Raw genomic sequence first — 11,620 nt, forward strand, 5'->3', positions numbered from 1 at the left:
GAAGAAACTGTACATAGATAAGGTCTATATCAAGAAAAGGATACTCTTTTACATATGTGACTGACTGTAGTTTGTCCTTGAACTTTATTCTAGGAATTCTTGGTTTTTATACTTTGGATAAATTGGAAATAATCTCAGGGAATGAATGTTTTCATTTCCATATATACAGAAACATTGCATTGAATCAAAGTAAATTTCATGCAAGAGGCACATAGAATAAAAAATAGTTTAAGTTAATATATGTGAAATGTGCATTCTTTGTAGGTGAAACTGCCGATACAATTATGGCCCTGCGTTACTGCAAGGATCGCCGAGCTCTAACAGTTGGTGTTACAAATACAGTGGGGAGTTCCATATCCAGAGAGACTGACTGTGGTGTGCATATCAATGCAGGACCTGAAATTGGTGTGGCAAGCACAAAGGTAATTTCTGTTCATTGCAGTTTTTGTATCTGCCTTTGGTATCATTTTCCAATCAATCAAAGACTGAGACAGAAAGGCAGCCTAAATGAAATGACTAATTTGTATTAACAGTTGCCATCATTAACCACACTTAAATTTTATACTTTGAGAATGGATTGTTACTTGAATACCCCTTTTTTGGAAACCATTCTATAGTAGTTAAAAAAAAAAAACTGAACTAGGAGATTGGAAAGTCTAGATTTCAATTCTAGCTCTGCTATATGACCTCAGGCAAGTGAATTCTCCCACCTGGGACAATTTTTCCTCATCTGTAAGGTGGATATGATATCTAATTCTGTTTATTTCAGAAAGTAGTTTTGGAGACAAAAATTGGGATAATATGTGTGAAAGCAATTAACTATAAAATCACTATACAAATGTAAGTTGGTATCACTATTATCTACAGGCTTATACCAGTCAGTTCATCTCCTTAGTAATGTTTGGCCTGATGATGTCTGAAGATCGAATTTCATTGCAAAGCAGGAGACAAGAAATCATCAATGGATTGAGATGTTTACCTGGTATGTTAGTTATTTTTAAAACCTAAAAATATTTCCAGACAGAATTGGAAACAACTTTGAAAAATAGACAACTAGTGGGAATATGGGAAGTTTGCTGGTATGTCCCTATTATCTGACAAGTGAATGTGTTTTCTGTTTTACATCCCAGCCCCATCTCTGGCCATGTACAGCTAGAACTAGGCTCACATTAAGACTACTAGAAGAGCTGTGTCCTAGTCCAGAATAGGGGTAAAGCAAGATTTGGACAGAGGATGAGGGTTTTCTTTCCATTATAAGGCAGGAGGAAATGGGTTTATTTTAAAATTTAATTCTCTTTAGGTGAAAACCACATCTGAAATTTCATTTGAAGTAATATTTTTATATTATATACTCCAAAATTGCTAAATATAATAAGGAAATCACTTTGTTAATATAAATCCCAGATCTGTCATGACAAATTTTAGTTTAACAGGCAGAATTTTTCTACTGTGAACCTAAATTACATTTGAAATTAAATTTTTAAAAAAGACTAATGTCATCATTTATTTCTTTACAATTTCAAATATATCACAACTTTTCATTAGCAATATCTAAAGAAATATGGATAATAGTGTTTCCTTTTCTCTGCTACTTTAGAGATGATTAAAGAAGTTTTGTCTTTGGATGAGAAGATACACGACTTGGCTCTTGAACTTTATAAGCAAAGATCCCTTTTGGTGATGGGCCGTGGGTATAACTATGCAACTTGCCTGGAAGGAGCTTTGGTAGGTCTTTTTGATTCCAGGTGTTTTTCTTTACTGTACACATAGATGTTTTAGTATGATACATTGTTCTATTTAATATTTATTGAATAACTGTTCCAACGACTCCTTTGGGGTTATTTTCTGGTATCTGAAGTGCTGAGGCACCTGATGTTATTAAAAATGCAAATCCCCCTATGCCTTCTTACCCTAGAATTATTATTTTGGGTCAACCCCCTCATTTGATGTTATCTTTAAAAATTCTCCAAATACTTAATTTATCCTCTAATATATTTAACATCTATTGGTCATCCTGTCATCTAGGGGAGGGAGTGGGGGAAGGAGGGGAAAAATTGGAACAAAAGGTTTGGCAATTGTCAATGCTGTAAAATTACCCATGCATATAACTTGTAAATAAAAAGCTATTAAAATTTAATATATATATATATATACATATGGAAAACTGAGTCAAATTTTAAAAAAACAATTCTCCAAATACTTAACTGGGTTGGTAAATGATAGATGTAAGTTCTTGGGACTGCTATATGCCATACTTCTCCATATAAGCTATGGGACTGTGTGCGGAAATTCTGGGAATCTCTTGTCCACATTTATTATGCATCTATTGTATATCAGGCACTATACAGACTACATACAAATTATATATATGGATTAATACTTTGTATTCTTTATATTAATATTCCAAAGCTGAACACAAACTCTTCCATGCCCTAAGATCACTGATTTGGAACTGGATGAGACCCAGAGGTCCTCTAGTTCAAACTGCTACTTTTGATAGATGAGAAAATGGAGGCAAAAAGGTTAAATGATTTATTCAAGATCACAGAGGTAGTGAGTAGCATGATTGTTAATCTTTTATTTCCCAAAGTCATCCATAAAAGATTTATCCAACTTAGAAGCAACCTTCATTGGGTTATTTATCATCTCAAGGGTATTGATGTGGCACTTGGAAGTCCAGCTTGTCATTTCTCATTCCTACTACATGACTGACCTACTTTCTTTCCCTCAGTTTTATGCCACTTTTTAGGTAAAATGCCAAAATGTAGACATACCTACTAGCTATATATCCATCATCCTTTAGGTTACTTGTAATTTTAATCTAATTGAGATTGTTTATTACATGATATTTTGCCATTTAGCATCACTGAAACAATATTAGTGTTAAAGAGAGCAGTTTTTGCATCCTTGAACAGTCTGGAATCATTGAAAGCCTGACACAGTTCTCAAATGCCCTAATTCAAATGATGTAGCCTGATTTTTCACCTCCTGCTCAATTCTGAAAGCAGATTATTGTCTATCTACAAATGCATGTCCTAAATTAGTAATATCCACCCGCATTTCACTGTTTGTGCAATATGTATTATTCTTACACTTAATTTTTTCAGTGTCAATGGTTCATTTAATTTCTTGTGCATTATGCTGCATTTTACTTAGGGGAGAGAGTACTATTACAGAGTTAAGTGTGATTAACACAATACTATCTGTACATTTAGAGACACTTACCATGAATAGAATCTTTTTTTGTTTAAACCCCTTGGATAGCTAGGTGGTACAGTGGATAAAGTACCAGATCTAGAGTCAGGAAGACTCAACTTCATGAATTGAAATCTAGCCTCAGACACTAAGTAGCTGTGTGACTCTAAGCAAATCATTTAACCTTATTTGCCTCAATTTCCTTATCTATAAAATGAGCTGGAGAAGGAAATGGCAATCACTCCAATATCTTTACCAAGAAAATCCCAAGTGAGGTCATGAAGACTCAGACAGATCTGAAAGGACTGAAAAATAACAACTGAACCCTAAATAAAACATCTTTCATTATGGAAACAACCCCCTTTGACTAGCATTTCTCTCTTTGTACTTCACTAGATAATGTTTCAACTGAAAAAATTTACATATTATATCTGTCAATCTCATGTTATTTTCACATTCATGGTCACCCTGTTTGAGGAGAATTTTCAAGACCGAATTTTATTATTATATTTTTTTTTTTATGAATAGTGGACATGGTAGGATCCTATGACTGACAATTCTGCTGAGTTTCAGGGTAATCTCCTAAAGTTTTGAGGCTACATTCAATTTTACCTAGACATGACTATAAGGAATATGGTTATCTACAGCAAATTCAGTTCATAAAAATCTGTCTGTTCTCCTCATATTTAGATCAAAATTACCCTCAATGAATGCATTAAGATTTTTTTTTAAATAAGAAAACATATTAAAGTTGATGGTTGAAGTCTTATGGCCATTTTTTTTTTTTTTTTGTTAAAATCACTACTATTTAACGTAAGGATAGTAAGGAAAGAAGTATCTCCCTATTTTTAAAATATCTTCAAAATTTGAGCATCTTATGAACTTTTGCCTGTGTTTGGTCAGGTCTAGCTTCTGTTCCCAAGTTCATCTTCCTAAGTGTCTTTTCCATTTCTTTATGAGTTTGTATCCTAAGTTAGATTCTCTTTGGCCTCCTGCTTGGCAAGGAGATTGTGTTTGCTGGCTAGTGTGGATTAATTCTTGTTTTGCTTCCTAAATTTGGTGATTATTTTGTGTCGGTTAAACTTTTATTTGTCATTATTATTTTTTAGTATAGCTTTTTATTTACAAGAAATATGCATGAGTAATTTTTCAGCATTGATCCTTGCAAAACCTTCTGTTCCAACTTTTCCCCTTCTTACCCCCATCCCCTCCCCTAGCTGGAAGGTAGACCAATACATGTTAAATACAATGTATGTACACATATCCATAGTTATTTTGCTGCACAAGAAAAATTGGACTTGGAAATAAGGTAAAATTATCAGTTAAACTTTTCTTAGAAATAGAATGGAGGAAAATAGGGAGAATAAGCAGTTATATAATACCTACTATGTGCCCAGGCACTGTGCTGAGCACTTTTTACTACAAATATTATCTCATTTGATTCTCAGAACAACCCTATGAGAGAGGTGCTATCATGATGCCCATTTAATAGTTGAAGAAAGACACAGAGATTATGTAACTCACCCATGGTCACACAGATTTTATATATTTGAGACCAGACTTGAATTCAGGATACCTAACTACTGGCCTAACACTATATCCATTGATGGAATCAATATTTTAACTTCCATCCATTTCCCAATTTTCAAAGTCAACTATATGTTTCCTGTTGAAGCTACTATGTTGGAGCATCCAATTTACCTTATTATTATCCTTCTAATTTGTTATTTACTTATCAGCAAATAACTAGTTATTAATAAATCAATGATTTTACAGCTGATACTAAAATAATTGTTAACAATTACTCTTTTTCTATCCTTATATATTAATTTTTTGTGTAACATGATATGCAAAAATACAAAGATATATTAAGATATGAAAATTCTATATAATATGATATATACAATTTTCATTACATTCTGATTTTTAAAAAATATTCATGATCATACATATATGAGACTTTTAGGTCTTTGACATTCTCTATTTCTTGATCTCAAACCATATTTTTCAACCTAATTTTTGCCACATTCCCCAGAGCTCACTTTCACTGAACTTGGAGAAGTAGAATATCTGTTGGCTGAGTTTGGAGGATCTCATTAAATTTTTTATTTTCTCTTTTGCAACAAATTCTGTTACATAAATAACAATTATCTTCCTTGTTATCTGCACACAAGGCAACATGATCAAGTATCCTATAAATTGTATTTCTTTTTGCCTGAGGGTACATTATGAAATCAACTCGATGTTTCTTCAAATTCACCCTAAGATGAATTTGGCCTTAGATCATCTTTAGGTCATAGGCATTTCTACTTTTCCCTAAAGCAAATCATTAGCCCATTGTTTTCCTATCTTTCCCAGCTAAGACAGACTAAGAAGACTTCTGGGAGAGGTTACCAGGGACTTCATAATCTCTCTGAAAAGTAACAAAAGAATTTTCAATTAGACAAACAAGGAAACTCTCTGAATAAAGAAATGTTTATTGGGAAGTGTCTTTTTATCTGCAAGGCAAAAAGGAAGGAAGACACCAAGTACAGAAGTAGCTTTTTTAAGTTTAGATGAAAAGGGGTGGAGAGATTATAACATTAGTGGGGAATGGAAAACTAATAGAGAGTTTTTAAAGAGTTAGGTAGAACAGGAATATTTTTAGACAGTAGGGAAGAAGCTGTTTATTGGGGAGAGATTAAATCATGGAGTGTGATATTGAGAATGACAGCAATTTATTTAAGATGAATAGGCACATTTCAAAGCATGAGATCACCTCATCATCAGAGATGAGGAAATAGTAAGGAAATATAGAGAAATATATTAAGGAAATAAAGAGGGATATATAAGGATGAGAAGGATTATAATTGGATAAAGGGATTTGGAAGTTACCAACTTCAAATCCAGCCTCAGAATTACCAGTTGTTGCCTCAGTTTATTCTATTATAAAAGAGAGAATTCCTACTTCACAGGGTTCAAATAAGATCAGGATCAAATGAGATAATATTCATGAAAAGCACTTACCACAGGGCCCGACACATAGTAGGCCTTATAGATACTTATTTGGTTCCCTCTTTCCTTCCCCCCGTTAGTGGAATATTTATATCTAATGGCAATATCAAGAGTAAGTATGACTCTCTGTGTGTAACTAAGATAGAGTGGAAAAAGAGATTTTGAGAACTGAGCAGACTGACCAACTGGGAAATTATATGAGTGAGGCGTCAATGGAATTCTCAAGTCTTAGTCTCTTTCATTCTTTGTTCCTGGACCAATATATTTTTAACCGTCCTCAACTACTCTCATCTTTATATTGAACTCACTCAGTATCATGGTATATATTGATTTGATTTTGGAGGATCTTAAGTTCTTAATAAAATTTCTCTATGATAACTTGCCTAACAAACATTGATAGAGAAACTACAATTATTTTCAAGGTGATCTTTTTGCAAATACTAATCATAAACATTGCAATATTGCATAAGATCTTTCTTGTCTTTATTTATTTAATAAAACCACCTCTTTTATCTGTGTTTGATCATTGTGTTGATCAGAGTTCTTTATTCTTTCAAAGTTGTTTGTCTTTACAATGTTGTTATTGTATAAATTGTATATTTGTTCTGCTTACTTTTCCCTGCACCAATCCATACAAACCTTCCAGATTACTCCAAAAAAATTCTGTACCTCATTTCTTACAGCATAATATTATTCTATTCTATTCCCATACCATAATTTATTCAGTCATTCCTTAATTGATGAGCACTTCTGCTTCATTCCCAGTTCTTTGCTATCAAAAAGATTGTAAAATATAAAGCATTATAAAATATTTTTGTGCATATGAATATTCTTCCTTTTTTGTTGCCTTTGGGTTTTAGAAGATTTGTGGTAGTATCACTGAGTCAAAAGGTTTTGCACAGTTTAGCAATTCTGGAGACAGAGTTCCAAATTGCTTTCCATAATGATTATGCCAATTCAGTCCCAGGACGATATATCAGTGTGTTGTTTTTGTTTGTTTGTTTGTTTTTTGCCATTCCCCCAACATTTGCAATTTTCCTTTTTTTTTTTGTCAATTTTGCCAATCTAGATGAATATGATAGGCTAGCTTTAATTTGTATTTCTCTAGTTGTTAGTGATATGGAACATTTCTTGATATGGCTATTGATAGTTTGAGTTTCTTTCTTAGAAAACTGTCTTTTGAAATCTTTTGATCATTTATCAAGTAAGGAATCCTCTTATGCTTATACATTTGAACCAATTCCTTCTATATCTTGAAAATGTGAACCTTATCTGAGGAATTTATTACAAATATTTTCCCCATTGATCTGTTTTCCTTTAAATTTTTGCTCAATTGGTTTCATTTCTGCAACATTTTCAAATGTTATATAATCAAAATTGTCCATTTGATCTTCTTTTATTATCTCTATTCCTTCTTTGACTATGAACTCTTCGGCTATAGCCATTGGTCTGAAAAACAGTTTCTTCTTGCTTCTCTAATTTGCCACATTTACATTTCTGAAAGATTAAGAACCCCTTGTATATTATCAATGGACTTTCTGAAGTGCTTTTTATGTTCCTTACAATGCTTCAGTTGTCTGTATGTTCAAGAAAATTATTCTGTTAATTACATGAATTTGCTATTTAATGATTTAATCCATTTAATCTAACCAATAATCTGTAAACAATTCATTAAATATTTCTAAAAGGAGAATTTGAGGAATATTTTCTAATGCTCCTTAATTAAATGACCCAACTTTATTGGTAATTAAAAACAAGATAATATATACTTTGAAGTGATTTAAAAAAATAATATGAGGTTAGAAGTGGAATAAAAATAATCACATCCTACAACAAGAAATTTGCTTTACGGAAAGAATTGGGGTTGTTTAAAGTAGCAATATGTTAAACTAATTTGAGATAACAGTTCATGCTTTTAAATTATTGGTGTTTGGAACAAAGGAAATATTTGACAAATAGCTAATTGAAATATTTTCATTTTTTCTTTTATATTCACTTAATAGAAAATCAAAGAGATCACATATATGCACTCAGAAGGCATCTTAGCAGGAGAGCTGAAACATGGACCTTTGGCCCTAATAGATAAGCACATGCCAGTTATCATGGTCATCATGAAAGACCCTTGCTTCATTAAATGTCAGAATGCCCTGCAGCAGATCACTGCACGCCAGGTAATTACAGATTCTACTAAAAATTGGGTATATTTTTGTTCTTTCTTTCACATGGGAATATGGGCCTTGCTAATGCTCACTTGTTTTGACATGGGCTGCAATGAACCATTTATATACCTTCCTATGACTCTGTATTAGAATAATACCATATATTTGGGGAATGATTGGTTAGGGATAGGACACAATCTGTCAGGGTCATAGAAAAGAATTAGTTTGATGACAATGTGGCACTATGATGTGGTTTTGTTAATAAATAATTATATAGTTTGCTGATAACGCATGAACACAGTTTTACCAATTCTAGACACGCAGGATGAAGAATGTCTAGGTAAAGGAATTTCTCCCAGTTAAGTCTCAGTTTTGGAAATTTGTATGAACAGAGGAAAGAGGCCAAACTACAAAATTTCCATAGACATAAAAGTAATAGAAAGGTTAGATTCTAGCAAGTAAATATGGCTCTTGTGGAAAGATGCATGAGTTCTGAGTGAGAAAACTGAAATTGGTGTCAGGATCTGGTTCAGATCTCAGTGACTCTGAACTAGTCTTTTCTCTGACCCACATCTTTCTTTGTAAAATGAGGAACTTGGACTAGAGGAAAGAAGATAGGTGTAAAGGAAGGTGAGAAGCCTAATGAGGAGCTAAATGTGGTAGTAAAGGACATTTTGAAGACATTTCAGGAAAGACAGGAAATTGAAATCCAAGAAATTCCGACTCATTAGAAGACATCTGATCACTTTAGTCATAAATAAAAGCACTGGGGAAAACTTAGTGACAGCCATGCCAAACTTAACTTAAAAGAAATAGGAAGGGAGGAAAAGAGGGCAGGAGAAAGGAAAGAAGGCAAGAAAAGAGGGAAGGAGAAAGGAAAGAAGGCAAGAAAAGAGGGAAGGAGAAAGGAAGGAAGGCAAGAAAAGAGGGAAGGAGAAAGGAAGGAAGGCAAGAAAAGAGGGAAGGAGAAAGGAAGGAAGGCAAGAAAAGAGGGAAGGAGAAAGGAAGGAAGGCAAGAAAAGAGAGAAGGAGAAAGGAAGGAAAAGGAGGAGGAAAGGAGAGGGAGGGAGGAAGAATATTAAATGCTTACTATGTGCTAATTATTATCTTAAGCTCTGGGAATACAAATATGAAAGCAAAACTGTCCCTGATCTCAAGAAGCTTACATTGTAATGGGAGAAACAACACAAAAGAGAAAGGTATTCTATGTTTAGGGTGTCTGCTGCTAATAGAAAAAAGGTATTCATGTTTTCATTTGTATTTGTTTTAGGGTCGACCAATTATATTATGTTCAAAAGATGATACGGAGAGCCCAAAGTATGCATATAAAACTATTGAACTGCCACATACAGTTGACTGTCTCCAAGGAGTCTTGAGTGTTATTCCTTTACAACTCCTTTCATTCCACCTGGCTGTTCTCAGAGGATATGATGTAAGTCTAATCTATTCTTAGATTTTCCCAATTAGGGCAGTAAGGATGAGGGCACTTGTTAATGCCTTTCTCTTCAGACAGAGAGGAAATGGGCTACTTATAAAAGTGATACATTAAAGTCAGAGTATTCAGCTTGAATGAAAAAGCTCTTCTCTGGTTTTTCAAAGACACACTTGGCATAGAAATCTATATAGTAATGGATTTTAAGCACCTGTACTTTAGGATATAAACCTTGCTCTATGAAGAGAAAAAGTACTCAACTGACAGTCTCTTACATTAAGTAGGATTTGTGGTATTAGACAGAATTTTCTTTATATTTATAGGTCATAAGAGAAGATTATTAATGTACTTTCTATCACTTTCTGGCATGCTAATATGTAGAGTAGATTGCTATAATATATTGTATACTGAGATCCTGTGATTTCTCATTCTAGGTGGACTTTCCTAGAAACCTGGCTAAATCTGTAACTGTGGAATAAGAACATGAGATTTTGGGGGATTTGCATTTTCCATCCAAGTATTACAAAGCTCTACAAACTCAAAGGTTTGTAGGTTACACGCCTGTCAATAGAATGAGAAGATAAACTGGAAAGAGAATGCATTCTAGAGTACAATGTTTAATTGCAGCTTTAAAAGCTCTCAATGTGCCTTGTACCCAAGTGCTTTTGCTTATAGCAAATACTGTTTCTAGATGTCCTGGAATTGCCAAAGGAGAAGGAAAATCATTGTTTACATATGGTATACAGGATGAAATTTTCTACTACTGTGCAATATATATATATGTATGTATGTATACAGCTCTCTTCAGAGTAACTGTGAACATTTTTTTTAAGCCAACACTTTAGTTTTAAAAGATAAAATATTTATAACTACAGTTGTATAGCTTCTAAGTTATTTTTTTAGTATTTTGCTTGTCTATAGCAGTGGTAATGCCCAGCCTGTAAATCCTGAATGTGGACCAGGGCTTTGTCTGTTTGTGATCCCAATCCATTACAGGTGTAATTCACAGCATAACTTTGAATGGAAAAGTGTCACTTTGCTTCCCTTCCTACTTTCTTCACCTAGATCTCTAATGCTTCTCACACCATTGCAAAGCCCTCATATCTCTGGTAATTCTTTGGCAATTTCCCCTCTCACCTATGGCTGAATTTCCTTAAGCTCTCAAACTTCAGTTTTATCTAACAATAGCTCTCCTAAAACCAAAGCAATGTTTTGGTTCATTTTTAAAGCTGCTTGAAATTAAACTCCTTCTGGAGGATAATTTCAAGCAGGATACTTTGATCTCTATTTATAAGACTGTATAATTAAATCACTATGCAATCAAAATAAAAATATTGCAATTTTTTTCTTGTGTAGTCTTTTACCTGGTTCCTTTTGTACTCTTAGAATAATGAATGTATCCAACATCTTTGGGATCTGAATAGGCCCCCTTCCCTAGAAACCTCTCTAATAAAATGTTGCTCTTGAACTGTGGATAGTCCTAATATAAAAATGAGAAATTTTTTCAGTTTTATAATTTACACAAAACTGATTGCAAAGATGTAAGGCATAACCTGGGCATTACAGTATAGTGAGTATATATCCATATCACTGGGATCCCACATTAGTTATTGGTCAGCTCACTTATTACCAGGGGGAATTCCAACCATTTCTCTATATCTCTATACGTTAGCTATTCAAATTCAAAAACCAGATCTGCATGATTTTTAAAGTAACCAAAATTTAAATCAAGTTGTTTTGCTAGTAGGAATGAAACCTGAGGTTGTCTCTAATTTGATACATTGGGCATCATTCTAGCTAAACAGAAGCATAAAAACTGCAGCAATGTTAGCAAAAGCTA

The 11,620-nt window shown here is 33.4% G+C and overlaps 1 protein-coding gene across 1 annotated transcript in view; it reads left to right on the forward strand.

Annotated features, from left to right (window-relative positions):
* GFPT2 (glutamine-fructose-6-phosphate transaminase 2) overlaps window positions 1–11,124 on the forward strand; it is a 53,487-nt gene extending 42,363 nt beyond the window's left edge. The window contains exons 14-19 of the mRNA XM_003756910.4: window positions 265–422; window positions 868–982; window positions 1,598–1,725; window positions 8,193–8,360; window positions 9,619–9,780; window positions 10,215–11,124. Of these exons, the coding sequence (XP_003756958.1) occupies window positions 265–422; window positions 868–982; window positions 1,598–1,725; window positions 8,193–8,360; window positions 9,619–9,780; window positions 10,215–10,259 (776 nt within the window). The 3' untranslated portion in view covers window positions 10,260–11,124. The remainder of the gene's footprint in view (window positions 1–264; window positions 423–867; window positions 983–1,597; window positions 1,726–8,192; window positions 8,361–9,618; window positions 9,781–10,214) is intronic.
* Window positions 11,125–11,620: the final 496 nt, after the last annotated feature.

The sequence above is a fragment of the Sarcophilus harrisii genome, chromosome 2, assembly GCF_902635505.1.
Source record: "Sarcophilus harrisii chromosome 2, mSarHar1.11, whole genome shotgun sequence".
In the NCBI taxonomy this organism is placed as follows: domain Eukaryota; kingdom Metazoa; phylum Chordata; class Mammalia; order Dasyuromorphia; family Dasyuridae; genus Sarcophilus; species Sarcophilus harrisii.